The following is a 14,992-nucleotide window of genomic DNA, read 5'->3' on the forward strand; positions in this document are numbered from 1 at the left end:
GTGATTTTCAATGGCAGTGTCAAAGCTAAATTGTCAGAACAATTACCACATCTCTGTATGTTTTTTGTTTGAAGTAAACCCAGGATCAGTGTTAATCAAAGTTAAAACATCTTATGGGTGCATTTTTTTTCTTTTTTTTCAGTGTTACCGAATGAAAGTACATTTAATTCGCCAACAACTTTTTTTTTTTTTTTACCACAGGTTTAGATAAAATGCGAGAAATGATTTTACATGCAGCCCAACTGGTAAGAAAAGCTATTATTATGTTAACTGAAAATGCTTGTAATTGTGATTTTGTGCATGTGTGCTCTGAAGTAACTGAGATAGAAATAAATCAAATATTATTGGAAGATCTTGTACCCATTATGTCTGAATCACTTAGTGGTAGATTTTTGTTCATCCTTTGCTCAACAGCAACCCCTATCCAGTTAAAATGCATAGTTTCCTTTTTGGCACAAGCTTGGCCAGTTTTGCAAAATTCTGTACTTGAAGCTGGTTACCAACAGTTGTACTGAAATGTAATTATCATTTCTGATCAAATGATGTGTCATCATCTTTTCTAGTCTCAACAACTGTGTGTGAGTTTGGATGGCATGCAAGCTGCTATGAAGAGGATAGTAAGTAACTTGGAAACACATTCAGCTATGTACTGTATTTAACAATTATTCCACAAGCGCACATTGGATATGAGATGATAGATAGCCAACAAGGCGCCGACTTGGCTATAATCATCTCATATCCAACAAGCGCTAGTGGAATAATTGTGTTATTAAAAATAAAAGCCCCCAAGATATTAGACAAATCTTCTCGACTTTATTTTGTAGGAAGAAACTGGATGTTACAATGTACAGATATAAGATTATGGTATATTGGCTCATATACCATAATGGCTAAGCCAATAAAAAGTCTGGAATTGCATTATCCAATGATCCAGTTTTTAATAATACTAAATCGTAGTTATTCAGCCATGTGACTTTCTAGAATTCATAATCTTGTTTTCATTTTCATGCAGAGATTTCAAACTACATTATTGAACATTGCTAGAATCCTCAGTTTTTCCATAAATTAATGACCTGTCCAAATGTTTTGTCTGCTCCGTCTTTCTGAATATTTTGATGATTAGTGTATTTGCTTAAGGCCCAGCCTCACTGTTTGTCATCCATGGTCGTATTCAAATACAAAGCAGCCCCTGTATCCCCTGGTGAATCTATTGTACCTACTGGGGGAGAAGATGATGCTTCAGATCAAGATGAAGAACAAGGTACTTTTAGATACAAAGCACCTGTTATTTTAAGTATGCTACCTTTATTGTTCTGGCTCCGGTTGTTCAAAGGGCGGATAATGCTATCCAACAGATAAATCGCTCTCCAGCGGATAAGTGTTACCAAAACGTACCGCGCTATCCACCGGATAGAGATTTATCCAGTGTATAGCATTATCCATCCTTTGAACAACCGGGGCCAGTTGTAGAAAAGATCCCCACCTCAACTACTTGGGGGATTTTCCGTTTTGATCCCGCCTCCCAAAAATGCTGTTGTTCAATGGGAGAGCATCAGAGCCGGAATCTGAGGGTCTGGAGTTCAATCCCTTTGGAGATCTTTTCATTGTTGCACATTCTTGACAAGATAAATAACATCTTTTATTAATCCACTGCCAACCTCAAAATTTACATCTTTCTTATTTCAGGTCTAATTTTGATTTCTGCTTTCCCTTAAATTTTTTTGCTTTTTGGGATGTGACTTAAAAAGTTTTTTTTTTTTTTTGTCATCAAACTGTTTCTCAAACTTAAATGTGATTGTGATTTATTTTACACAGATGATACAGAGCTGTCATCTTCAGCAGGATCATCCTCTCCAGAACCAGGCTGTGTTTCACCTTCTGTGAGGGACTCAATCAATCAAATGGTAACAGAATAAATTAAACTGCTACACTAAAGTACATGATACTTTTGAAGAGCAAAATGTATTTTCTTTTCATCATCAAGTACTCTTCTCTGGTTCAGTTAAGTGCTTCTGTGGTAATACATGTATAAGGATTCCACTTATCATGGAATCCTCACCAATTAACAGATAGGAAAAGTAACCTATGTAAGGAGTGATTTAACGTGTGCAGTTGGCAATCCCTTGACTATTTGAGAACAAAGGTGAAAGACTGAAAAAGTAAATGGTGGCTGGTGTGCCAGAGGAGACACTATGTATTTCCCAAGCAGAATTATATCACAGAATGGTTGTCATTTGAACCTTTTTATCATTATTTAATCTTCATGTGAGTTACTGTTGATTGTATATGTTGATGCTAGCATTAGAAGAGGTTTTGCTAGCTTGGAAGGTAGATAGATATTGAATGGTTCTCGGATGATGGGAATTATGCGTTGGCTAAGAAATGGAATTTTTTACAAAAGAAATGCAGTTTATTCTTACCAAGGCAGTACAGTTGGAAACTGAAATATACCATCAGGACAATTCTCTTATTCTCCTTGGAGGAATGAGATCATAGCATTCACTTGTCTTTCAAATTCACCAATGTTTTTTCTTTACATACTGGTATTTATCTAATTTTAGATTGCAAAATACCTGGCTCAACAAGTACCTTCTGTTAAAATTGGTGTTGTGAATTTGCCCAAAGAGGGATGCTGCATTAGATTCAATCCTGTCCTTTCATCTAGAAGTAAGTTTTACTATGAAGAAGGTCTAATCAAACCTCCAAATCTCAAGTTACAGGCTCAACAGGAGAACTGAACTTCTAATATACCCCGATTATTGTTTATTATCTAGATTTGATTAGATTAGATTAGAATAGATTAGAATTACCTTAGATTAGTCTATTGTTCTTTGAAAAATTAGTCTTTGTCTCTGACCATAAGTCATTTAAGCCTCTGGCTTTGGCCAATCTTAGGAATTCACTTGTATGACAGAAACAATAATAAAGAATAAGAATAACAAAGCAATTGGTTGCCACTTGACCATGAGTTTATATATTGTGTACATGTTAATTGCTTGTCCTAACAACTGTGAGTAAGAGGTGCTGACTGTTTTGGTCTGTGGCTTTTGTGTTGACTGGAAATTCACTGAAACTCAGCTCTTGGCACAGGGACACTCCACTCTATTTTCAAGAAATCTTTGGCTTTTGATATCAAAAGGTTGCTATAGATAGAAATCATGGAGGCAGCATGGTGGAGTGGTTAGGGAACTTGACTTGTAGTCTGGTGGTTCCAGCTTCAAGTCCTCTTCCCTACTACTCACTAGATTTGCTCTCAGTTGCCCGGAGTTCAACTCCTTGGCTGCGCTGTGTAAACAGCCAACTGGTCTGCCTCGAGTTAGTTGGAATTTTCAAGCAGTTTATGTTTATTTGAAATATTTGTTTCTTTGTTTGTGCATATATGAGCATCTGTAAATGGATGTGCATGTTGAAAGTATGATATTATTATTATTATTACATCCAGAATTTAACAATTAGGAAAAAAATAATTACAGCTGAGATAGGCACTTGCCTTTGTTTGCTAAGTTGATCATGATACCAGTTAATACTATTAGGAAACTTGTGTAATTAATCAGCTTCTGTTTTATTTATATTGCTGCTGGAAACAGTGACTTCTTAAATGTTAAGAATTTGTAAGAGAAATAAATTGCAGCAGAGTGATTTATTTGTAATCTGGTATTTTGCTGTTTTCCTTTCAGTATGTGGGACAACTAGCGAAAATGTTGAAGACTTTGTAATTTGCCTCAAAGAAGAAGTGGTGGGTTATGTTGATAAAGTTCTTTTTAACTTAGTTTGCTTCGTGCAATGGCTTGAATGTCATTTATCATAATGTCATTGGTGGGATTGACAAAAATAATTGTAAAGACAATATTATTTTTAGTGTGGCTAGCAACTTTACCAGTGCAAACAACATCTAATTTTCCCTTAAAATGTCACCCTTGAACCAAACATTAAGGTCACAAGAATAAAGGAGAAGATCACCAACTAAAGAAGCCCTTGTTTGTTAAACAATTCCCCTTGCCAACACCTTAAGATTGATTTGAAGTGTATTAAGTGATGGATGGAGAAAATGCTTTGGCCTCAAATGGTAACAGTAGCTTTTTCCATTTTAAATTCAGGCCAGATTAGATGCCCTGCTTCTATCTCAAGAGGAATTCAGGTTAGCAACAGAAGGCAAGGAACATGTTGTCGTTGTGGAGATCCAGGACACTTCAGCTGTTGGTGCTCTTCTGTAAGTACAGCTAAGATTTATCCCATTTCATTTCATAATTGACATAAGAGCCAATAGGGTAATCTGTGGTGGTTTTGTATAGTACCAAGTCATACATACTGTAGTGTATAACATTTACAAGTTGATTTGATTTTTTTTCTCTTTACCTCTTTGTAACCAGATGTGTTCCTCGTTACTGGACCAACAAGGATTTAGGAAAACTCAGAGAGGCCAAGAAAGTTGAACTTAATGACTGGAACAAGGAAGTGTTGGCAAAGGTTTCTGAAGGGATGGAAGATGTTTTCAGCAAGGGCCGTACACAAGATGGTCTTACTTGTATTATAATTGACAAGGTATGAAAGTACTGTGGTTTAGTTTATGGTCCGCAAATGCTTATGAATGTGTTTGCTGATTAGATCCAGAGGCCCACTGTAGAGATTTGTATATATTACAATATTTTGCAGTTAAATTTCACCAGGTTCTCGTTACTGAAGGAAAAAAATGTTGTACTATTCTGTCATTACCTGGGTTGTATTTCTGGGTGGTAATCTTAAAATGAACTGGTGATGTTTAACATTAAATTTTGTTAAGAGCATGAGATAAACAATTGAAAAAATAGATACTGGTAAATCATAAGATTTTTTTTCCCTTTAATCTCTTCATTCTAACAGACATATTTACATCATTATTTCTTTCCATCTTTGTTTCTCTTTCTCTTTATTTTTCATATATATTTATCTCTACACTTTAGCCTTAAATCAACCATCTCTGTGCTTAACAGCTTGGTTACAAATTTTTTTCCCTTGTATTTTCTCAGGTTCCAGCTTCATCATCTGTTGATGCAGTGGTAGATATTGTTTGTAAAGGAGCTTCAGAACTGGAAACCTCAAGCAAGGTATACTAAGCTGGCTGAATCATTGTTTTTATCTAAATTATAAGGCACAAACAAACTTTCAATCTTGTTTGTGTCAAGTTTACACTGCGAAAATCAGGCCTAAATACTTGGTTACAAAAGGCACACTAAACTTCAGGTAATTTTTGTACCATGATCACTTATATTTCAACTCAATTTTTCAACATTTGCTTATAACATGCACTTATACTTGTAAACAAGAGCAAAAAAACTCTAGCACATTGGCATTAAGAACAAAAACTTGGAAAAATTATACTTTGTTGCACACAGATAGTGGCTTTAAAATGCACCCCAAGTTCAGGACAATTTTAGAGTGCACAGAGAGGTCTCTACAGAAAAAGTGCTTTGCCATATAATAAAGAAGATACAGTATTTATGAAAAAGACTTATGAAACAGATGTCTCTGGTTGAATTCTCCAATTATGTTTAGCCCTCTTCTCAAAAGATAAGGAATTGCTAACATTAAAATCAACCAAAATCTTTGAAGTCATTAGATGTAGATCAGATTTTGCTATGGAGAAAGAATAATTAGAATTATTGCATTAGTAAATTTCATGAATAGGGAAACTCTAATTTCATCAGAAGTATGCATGTTTAAGTTGATAATATATTTATACTGTTTTTCCTTTTTAGTATTTGGAGCAGATGGCTGATGCAATTCAGAAAGGTATTGAAGCAGCTCAGCAAGACTTAGTGAAAGAATCAGAGGAAAAATTGTTGGAAGAGGTAATTAAATAATTTGGCCTTGTAGTCCATTTTGAGAGGCCGTAACATTTTATATATCATTAACAATGAGGAAAAGTAGGCATTTTCAATTTGAGTGGTAAGTTAACAAATCCACAGTTGTTTGGTGTGGTCTGCACTCTTGTCAGCAATGAGATTGGTCATCACAGCAGTCAAAATGTTGTGGATTCACATGGCCCAGCTGAGGGAGTCTTTAACAAATTTTGACCACTATGATGACAAATATTGTTCTCGATAAGGATACAGACCTCACTAAAGTACCAGTGGATTTGTTTTTTGCCACTATACCAACATCAAATAAAATGCTCCTCTCAGTGCATCTACAGTACTGACGAGGAGAATTATTTTGTTCATGTGATTCAGGGGTGATATTGTAAGGAGAAGTTAGATGCTGGTCACTGTTAGGGATTAAAGGGTTTAATTATTGTTACAATCACCTCTTATTAACAAAGATTTAGTAATACATAGACAGGTAAAAACGAACGATATAATATCCTGACGTTTCGGTGACTTCATGATGCCATTATCAAGGGTACGAATGAAAATAAAATTAACAAATGCAAGTTCAAGAGTTACAACTAATTTGCATAGGGGAGGTAGCTACACAAATACTTTAGCACGGATAGAATCCGTTTGCACATTCAAACTTGGTGTTAATTGTTTGATGTAAAGCATCTCGTTGACAAGACAATCGAATTTGTTCATGCACTTCTTGAGAACTTTGAAACAGCTAAGAAGGTCCTCAGGGACAGCACCTGCGTGGTCATTGTCGTAGTGCTTGCGTACTATAGATGACGTGCTCTTATGGCTATCCACGCGGGCATATAAATGCCCACGTGTGTAACCAACATAGCTCCCTGTATCACACAAGTTACATTTAAATTGGTACACTACGCACTGTTGATTAACCAGCTGTGGTTTGGTTTCACATTCTTTAAGGTCTTGGCCAATTTTCCGACTGACAAATACGGGCTGGATTGTGGTTTGGAGCTTAATGCTAAGGTCTTTCAACTGTGTCTTAACAATGTTAGCGGACCAAGACTCCGCAAATTAGTTGTAACTCTTGAACTCGCATTTGTTAATTTTATTTTCATTCGTACCCTTGATAATGGCGTCATGAAGTTGCCGAAATGTCAGGATATTATATCGTTCATTTTTACCTGTCTATGAATCGCCTCTTAGATTTTTTATCGACACCTGACAAGTTGTGTCATTCTAAACATTTTCCTTATCCCTCTTTCCTAAACTTCCCTTTAATGTGAAAGAATTGTTTTTTGTTTTTGTTTGTTTTTCAAATTGAAAGAAATGTCACTCATTAACATGGTGTTTCTGTCTCTGTAAGGGTTTGTTACGACAGGTCCCTCTTGTGAGCTCCTTCATGAACTGGCTGTCACCTCTTCCAGAGGAACCCAAAACCATTGGGAGAACTTTCAATCTTACATCTGGTAAGTCTTTTCTGCTGTTTTGTTTTGTTTTGTTTTTTTTTTTTAATGATACACAGAGTAGAGTGGAATGTCATCTTCTTTGATATACACATAAGAAAAAACCTCTTGTGTACTCTGTCACTATGTGACAAGACTTCCAGATCTGGCTATAAGATGAGAGACTTATGCCCCATTCACACCAAAGCTTAAGTATGTTTTAAAGCTATTTTGTTACATGGTTTGAAATAGTTTTTTTTTTCATAGAAGCTACTTGAACCAAGGTTTGTCAACTTCAAATTCAGCACATTGAAATAAGTTAGTGACTACTTGAAACTTATGGAAAATTCAGTTTTTCAGTTCTGCTTCAGCTGTCTTTCAGTTACACCCAGTTTAACTAAACATGTTTTGCTGGTGTGAATGGGATATAAGTAACTTTGTACAACACAAGAAAAACTAATTAATGAACTGTACTATACAAGTTGGTACCTAATTTTTCCCTCCATAAAAAACATGATGGTTCATTAACCAATTGCTTACAGATTGTGGTGCAAAGGTTCTTCAGCCATCCAACTATTAGTCTTCCATGTTTAAGGAGAATCAAGTTTTTGACTGGCCACTAGGATGTGGAGCCAGTGGGAGATTCTAGGACAAGAGAAACTGCTCTAACCTGCACTAGTTTGACTTGATTAGTGGCAGTAAAGCACAAGTCAATAATGACTCTCCTCAATCTTTAATGCAGCTCTAGTAATTAACAATTACATTCCTAAAAATGATGCATATTTTTGCAGGTAATCTACACAAGACTGAAAAAATTTATAAATATCACATGCAAGTTCAAGATGAGGATGACGAAGAAGCCATACCAGTGACACCAACTAAATCTTCATCAGAAGCTATTCCAGACAAGGAAAGCCCTACAGTGGCAGACTGAATGAAAAACTCTATATAACAAGGCATAGTTTATGTACAGTAGTCTCCACAAAGCTTTAGGATCTTAAAAGAAAACCAAGCCACATTATTCATTTAAATAATGCAATATTTAACAGTGAGAGTAATTACAGACAGTAAGGAGAGAATCTGTATTCCATAACTAAAACAGTTCATGCACTTTGAGCTCTATTAGAAAGGCATCTGTTGCATACCTGGTGACAATAACATCAGCCACCAATGACAAAAGACTAAGATAGTTGATTTACTGTTTGGAAGTATCATTTTAATGGTAGCAAGATGCAGTGGTAAAGCAGTGCTCCCTCTGTAACTGAACAAGTGGCAGTAGCTCAGACTCTTTCAGCCGTTACACTTTCTGTCCATGTGTCTTGGATTGTATGATAGAGTATAGATTATGTAGTAGAATTGTAGGGTAAAAAGGGTGGGCTTTTTTGGAACAAACTATCAATCAGAAATCAAGGTGACTTGTTATTTATACATAATCCTCTGGCAAATGACAGGAAATGGCTTGAGAAGCTGAAACAAGGACAGACATATACCTGATAGAAATCATGTACATGTTGAAGCACAATATGAAACAACCAAGAGGATAAAATTTTCCAGTTTTATGCTGTTGTAGAGCTGGGATGCCATAGCTATCTAGCTTTTCTCTTTGGGTGCCTTTAACATCTCAGCTTTTCACAAATCTTTCTATTGGCTTGGTCACAACATATTTCTGAGACCGCTGCCTCTGACACCTATTGATTCTTGTGAAACCACACCCTTGTGCAAACAAATTTAAGAGTGATGTTGAGAGGAGGTTGCCTTCATTAGATTTACTTATAAGTAAACTTCAGGCCCCAGTTATTCAAAGGTTAGATAATGTCATTCACTGGATATATCTCCACCCAGTGGATAGCACAGTAGGTTTTGCCATCTCTTATCCTATCTGTTGGATAGGGTTATCCACCTTTTAAACTACTGGGCCCAAACTGTTCAAAGCAGGGGTTTCAATAAAAACTGGTTTCCAGCAGTCTACCACTACCTGTTAGACCTCTTACCCCTATCTGTTTCACCTGGAAGCAGGCTCTTTAGCGAGGGTTTTTTGCATTACAGCAGAGATGCCTATTATGCCATTGGCAGGTATGAAGAGAAAAAAAAATATTGAAACCCCTTCCAAAGCTTCTTTACAAGATTCTCTTTGGCTTTCGGTGTTAACAAATGTTGGCGAAAAATACAACAGGTGCAGGTTCAAGTGTCATCAGAAGTGGCCGATGAAATCCTGCACTAAGAGCCAATCATTGTTACCCTCAAGGAAATATTATGTAGTGATGGTTTATTTGCAAAATAAGATTTAACAGTTTCACAAACAATATCCATAGTATGGAAGTTACATTTTACATGATTATTACTAAACATGGTAGATGGTTAATATGGGGCTTATCATATTTCTGTTAGCTTTTAAATATTTCATCCAAGGACTTTATTTGCATAGAAAACTTCTCTGAAGATTTTTGTTTCTAAGTGTTGTGGAATGCTAAGTCTGGGACAGTTTGGGAAGAATGTAGAATTGTTGTCTTGCAAAAAGTACAGAATGTCTCCATTTTTAAATGGGTACACTAATAGCATTGTCAACAGGTTTAAAATTTTAAGAATGAAGTTTAATCAATGAAAGCATTGTGATTCGCGCTTGCGATGTGAAGCGTTACTGTAGCTTTGAAAGTTACAGTGACCCGTTTATTTTCGTACTAGTTGCCAGAGGAAGCAATTCAAACTAAAAAACAAATAGATTGTTTTAAATATAAAATAACATTTGAGAGTTCAACCAAATGTAACTTACAATTCATAGGGCATTCCACACATCTCATACATCTTTATGTGATCTCTGGTTGACCGTTATGTTCAGTATTGAATTCGTCTTTAAATAAAAGGGGGAGGTTGGTCCCCAGACTCCCTGGGACAATGCTATGGTGCCAAAACTATTATACACTAAGTGCAAATCACATTTATTTAGTATATACACACTCAGTGATCTTTGCATTTCGAGCAATCTGATTGGTTCGCTATCTCGGGCTAATCAACAATGTACACCTCCAAGCGAGTTGATGTGAAAAACAAAATAGCGGGCGTAAACTCGCGTTTTGCTAAAGTTTCAGAAGCAGAAATTACCTTTTTAGGGCTTTCTTTTAATTTTGTCAAATCACTTTGTGTGTATATACTAAAACAATTATTCTTTTCAATCTCGGTGAATAGTGGCTTTCGGGACACTTTAGGCTTCTGAACTAGTTAATCCTTTAACTCCCATGAGTGACCACAACAGTTTCTCCAAAACCAAATTCTCCAAACTTACATTATAAGAATTGAATGAGACAATAAGGAGAATTACCACTGAGATCTTGGGAGCAAAAGGGTTCATTAAGCATTGCGTGGAGTGAGACCTGTATCTTTTTTTTTTTTATTTTCAATTTTAGTTGTTAAAAAAGATTTACTGCTAAATATTACTGCTGGGTTCTTAGTAAATCTGAAACACAATCAAAAGGCCATAACTATACCATCCTGTATTTTCTCAAACACTGTCATTGATTAGTTTCTGAAAAAAAAACTCTTGTGCTATGGCAGAAGGCAAATTAAACACTTTGTTGGTAATGAAATATAGTTGAGAAGGATAAATAAACTACCCTGGGGGTATTTTGTAGAGCTTTTCAGAATTTGCCTACCTATCTACCTATAGTAGATATTCAGCTAAAGTGTTTCTTGCATTGCTGCTGGTCAAACAACCACTTGTGATTGTTAAAGGCTGAGCACAAGCTCAGGAAGGGAGATTACATGTTCATGGGGTCCTCCTGATGTCACAAAAAAAAAGAGGTGGGGACTATCTTCCCCTTCAAGTTCCTCTGATCCCAAACTGAAGTTGTACACTTACAGAGATTTATAACCGTTTGATGAAAGGGTCCAACTGGCTACTGTACTAGCTAACTGCCTCCTGGTTAGCTCAACTGGTTAGAGCGCCAGATTGTTGTGCAGGAAGTCAAAGGTTCATGCCCCAGCCGGAACAATACTCGTGGTCTTAACTGAGAATTTACTACCTTTCTATAATATCAAGAAATGGATAGATATTCTAGTCTTCTCGGATAAGGAAGAATAAACCGTAGGCCCTGTCTCCTGCAGGGTTAGGGGTAGGAGACACTAATTTCCCACACAGATTACTGTGTGGTGGATGTCCTCCCCTGGGGCAGGATGGACGGGAAGGTAAGATCATTACGTTGACTGAAAGCAGCTGCCAGAGGCGCCTGATAATGCTGATGTCCAATCTCAACCTTATCATTGTAACTAGACACATTTGTTGTTTAGAGTGCTTAATTAAGACTTTCTTTCTTTCTCTCTTCAGCTGGGCTGCAGATTAGTACAGGTAGCTTTGAGTCGTACATTTTTGGTCAAGGCTTAACCCTTCAGCCCCTAAGAGTAAACCAGCAACCAATTTCTCTAAACAGTATATGTATCTTATTAACCAAGTGCGAGGGCCGTACTGGGAGAATATCGGCCCAAGGTCTTAACAGTATGGACCGAGGTCCGTGCAAAAAAGACCGAGGGCCGATATTCTTCCAGTACGGTCCTGAGCAAGCTTGGTTAATAAGAGATTTATTATACGACTGAAGTTCAAAGGGACACAAGTGTGGTATCATTCGGGACCATTCAGGACAGTGCCCGGTCCAATACTTAAAGAATATTGACCGGCAATAAAGCATTTTGATTGGCTGATTTTAGTTATTGGCCCTCTGACTGCCCAAGTCATGTAATAATACTGCTGAATCAACCATTGTGGTCATGAGAATAAAGGGAAACATCACCAACTGAAGAGTTTTATCATGAATAAATTATCCCTTTCTGCTACAAGTATCCAAACCTACTTAAAATTGAATTTACTGATATCTGAAAAACACTTTAATTCTAGTCTAACTAACCAAGCTTGTTGCCAAATTTTATTTTTATTTTAGAGGACAATCCTTAGCAATTTATAATGTTCTTTGCCATAAGTTGCTTTATATCATCTGATGTTCTCTGGAGTGGCATTCTCACTATCCACTTCACCACCATGAAGCTAGGAAAAAAGAAGGAAAGAGGGCACATCAGTGTAGCAGGTGATTGTATAAATCAGTTAGAAGTTCCACAACTCTTGTACTAACAAGTTATGAGCACAGATTTCTATAATTGTTTTCATGGTGAAAAATGTCTTACTTTTACAAGTGGTGTGATCTTTTCAAAAATCATCTTAAACATAAGGCACTTGGTACCTAACAACTGTACTTTACAAAACGACCTACACACAGACTTTGTTTAATTTTGCTCAGTTTACAACAAATGCAAATTAGAAATACTGAACAAAGTAAATAAGGAATAAATAATAATTGCAAAAGCCAGGTGGTGAGTTGCATTCATCCAAGTAGCAAAGGCTAATTTAGTAGATATGCCCCTCCCCCTTGAAAAAAAAAAAAGAAACACCTTTAGCATTCTTAAGTATTACTTACTGCAGAAGCAATATTTATCCATTGCATAGCTTTCACAATGGCATCATTATTTGAGGGTGGAGTCTCTAAATTCCAGTAGGTAAACTGTGAAAATTTATGTATGGGTTTCATCACTCGATCCTGAAAATATGGAAACCATACAGAATGAGTCATCACATTTTATTGCATCTTAGACAGCCTCAATTTTGAATGATTCTTCATGCTGCTTCATCTCAGTTTAAAAATTATCACATAGGTTTACAGTAGTAGTTACAACTGTTGTTGACATCATTCTTCACATCAACCTCAGCACATCAAGTCCCCATCCCTTTCTTATATTACATTACAAAATATTAAATAGAGGATATTACATGGCCGCATGGGGATACGAATTTTATCTTCGAGTGCTGAAAGTATCTCTCACTCGTCCGCTGCGCTCACTTGCGAGAGATACTTTCAGCACGAGAAGATAAAATTCGTATCCCCAAGCAGCCATGTAATGCTCTGTTTATTATATAGATACTGATGAAATTTCCATATAAAAGACAACTTTTTTTATTCATTTTTGAAACAGCAATTGGGTAATTATGTTGGTAACTATGGCCAAACCAATATCCTCACACATGAAAGATAAAAATAGTATCTTCACTGCATGCGGTGAAGATATGATTTTTTAGTACAAGGAGAAATCCTGGTATTTCATCAGTATCTATATAATAAAATAAAATATCCTTGGAATTATGGCTTAGTCAATGCAATTACTTTGAGTAAGCAGGAAACTTTGATAAGCTGCTGTAGGTAAGTTATGCAACTTGGTTCTTAACATGCAGTGGATCCTTCCACAGTAGAGACAAAAATAACATAACTTTTGCAATGCCAAGCCTCCTGTAATGATGTACAGTAATGTGCAAGGGCAGGGAATGTAGCTGCCCATGTTGTGGTTTGGCCTTGTTATCGTTTATACAGGCCCCAATTTAAACCAGTTTTAAAGCTGAGCTGGGCCAGCCTGTCTAATTATCACAAGTGAATAAATAGAAATAAGAACACACAAGATAAACATTTTGAGCCATAATCCATAGGAAAAGCACTCATGGACCCAAAGTACTGTTCAAGAACAATTCTAAGTAATTCAAAAGGATTTTAGAGACTGTAGTTTGTTAGGAAAGAACAATACAAAAAGGATAGAGACAAGTTGGGGTCCAACCATATTGGAACATGATCCAACATCAGGCATGTCCAGGTCTCATTTTTCTATTGCTTGGCATCTAATATCAAACAATGCAAAGCAGCCTCAGCTTTGATGCTCACCTCCTCATCAGTAATAGGTCTTCTTCCTTCTTTCATGACAAACCCAGTATACCCTGCTGGTACATTGAGGACACATCCTTTCAGACTACGCCCTCTGAAGGATGCACTTAGGGCTAAGAAATATTACATAGAAATGTGAATGTCAGATAAAACTATAAAATATCAATCAGTATGTTAAACACCATGTCTGTCTTCAAGCTTCGACAACGCTTAGTGGTTATAAGGATTTGTTTCTGTATTTTGAGTTACAGGAACTTACAAATAGTAATTACAAATTTGATGATTTTCTATCTCCAGGTAAATTTTAGGATGCCTAATCTTTTAAACCTTATTATCAAGTATGATAGCAAAGATGATGATAGCATTTTAAAATTTGGTGACACACTATTGTTGCATGCCTGTAAATAAGCTTCATGTAAATAAGCTTCATGCAAGTTAACCTTTAAACCCTAAAAGTGATAAGCATCTTATTTCTCCCAACAGTAACACCCTTGAATCAGACATTTAGGTCAGGGGAATGACGAAAATGATCGTGAACTCGAGAAGCTCGACTGTTAAACAACGTTAACAGTTTGGACAATTTGCATAATATTAATGTTAGGGTTTAGAAAATTTGTTTGATATCATTTTTCCGTACCTGATTCGCCATTTTGCACCCCCGAGATTGTACCTTCGTCTCGCACAGTTGGGTCGAAATAATTTGATACCTGAGCTTCCCCATCATGATCTACCTCACAGGCCATCAAATGAACTCGTTTTGTCTCTGAGCAATTCGTAAGGGCGGCCTGAGAAATCCTTATGTCTCCAGTTGCCATTTTTTTAGATCACTTTCAGTTAGATTGCAATTTAACCTTGTACATGGGAAGAAAATTAAGGGCTTAAAAAATCAGCGCAACTGAAAATCAAGTATCAAGCGATCTGCAAAATTTATCAAGAAAGCAAATTACACGAATGTAACCAAATTGCGCGGGAAAAATGCGCC

General features: G+C 36.4%; 2 protein-coding genes across 2 annotated transcripts in view; one reads left to right on the top strand and one right to left on the bottom strand.

Moving 5' to 3' along the window:
* LOC111328296 (putative pyridoxal-dependent decarboxylase domain-containing protein 2) overlaps positions 1-10,894 on the top strand; it is a 22,204-nt gene extending 11,310 nt beyond the window's left edge. The window contains exons 17-28 of the mRNA XM_022932701.2: positions 202-245; positions 564-617; positions 1,138-1,261; positions 1,816-1,904; positions 2,562-2,667; positions 3,678-3,736; positions 4,098-4,210; positions 4,371-4,542; positions 5,007-5,084; positions 5,736-5,828; positions 7,189-7,291; positions 8,059-10,894. Of these exons, the coding sequence (XP_022788436.1) occupies positions 202-245; positions 564-617; positions 1,138-1,261; positions 1,816-1,904; positions 2,562-2,667; positions 3,678-3,736; positions 4,098-4,210; positions 4,371-4,542; positions 5,007-5,084; positions 5,736-5,828; positions 7,189-7,291; positions 8,059-8,201 (1,178 nt within the window). The 3' untranslated portion in view covers positions 8,202-10,894. The remainder of the gene's footprint in view (positions 1-201; positions 246-563; positions 618-1,137; positions 1,262-1,815; positions 1,905-2,561; positions 2,668-3,677; positions 3,737-4,097; positions 4,211-4,370; positions 4,543-5,006; positions 5,085-5,735; positions 5,829-7,188; positions 7,292-8,058) is intronic.
* Positions 10,895-12,044: 1,150 nt separating this feature from the next.
* Positions 12,045-14,988, bottom strand: LOC111328295 (ribonuclease H2 subunit C). Its single transcript, XM_022932700.2, has 4 exons — positions 14,648-14,988; positions 14,011-14,123; positions 12,724-12,843; positions 12,045-12,296 (listed from the first exon to the last, which is right to left on the bottom strand). The coding sequence occupies exons 1-4, from the start codon at positions 14,823-14,825 to the stop codon at positions 12,243-12,245; spliced, it is 465 nt and encodes a 154-aa protein (XP_022788435.2). The 5' UTR covers positions 14,826-14,988; the 3' UTR covers positions 12,045-12,242.
* Between the last annotated feature and the right edge of the window lie 4 nt (positions 14,989-14,992).

The sequence above is a fragment of the Stylophora pistillata genome, chromosome 10, assembly GCF_964205215.1.
Source record: "Stylophora pistillata chromosome 10, jaStyPist1.2, whole genome shotgun sequence".
Taxonomy (NCBI): domain Eukaryota; kingdom Metazoa; phylum Cnidaria; class Anthozoa; order Scleractinia; family Pocilloporidae; genus Stylophora; species Stylophora pistillata.

Coding starts and splice junctions, on each gene's coding strand:
- LOC111328295 (XM_022932700.2), bottom strand. CDS start 14,825: ATGGCAACTGGAGACATAAGGATTTCTCAGGCCGCCCTTACGAATTGC. Junction 14,124..14,647: donor GGTGCAAAATGGCGAATCAG/GTACGGAAAAAT, acceptor AATATTTCTTAG/CCCTAAGTGCATCCTTCAGA. Junction 12,844..14,010: donor GACCTATTACTGATGAGGAG/GTGAGCATCAAA, acceptor CCATATTTTCAG/GATCGAGTGATGAAACCCAT.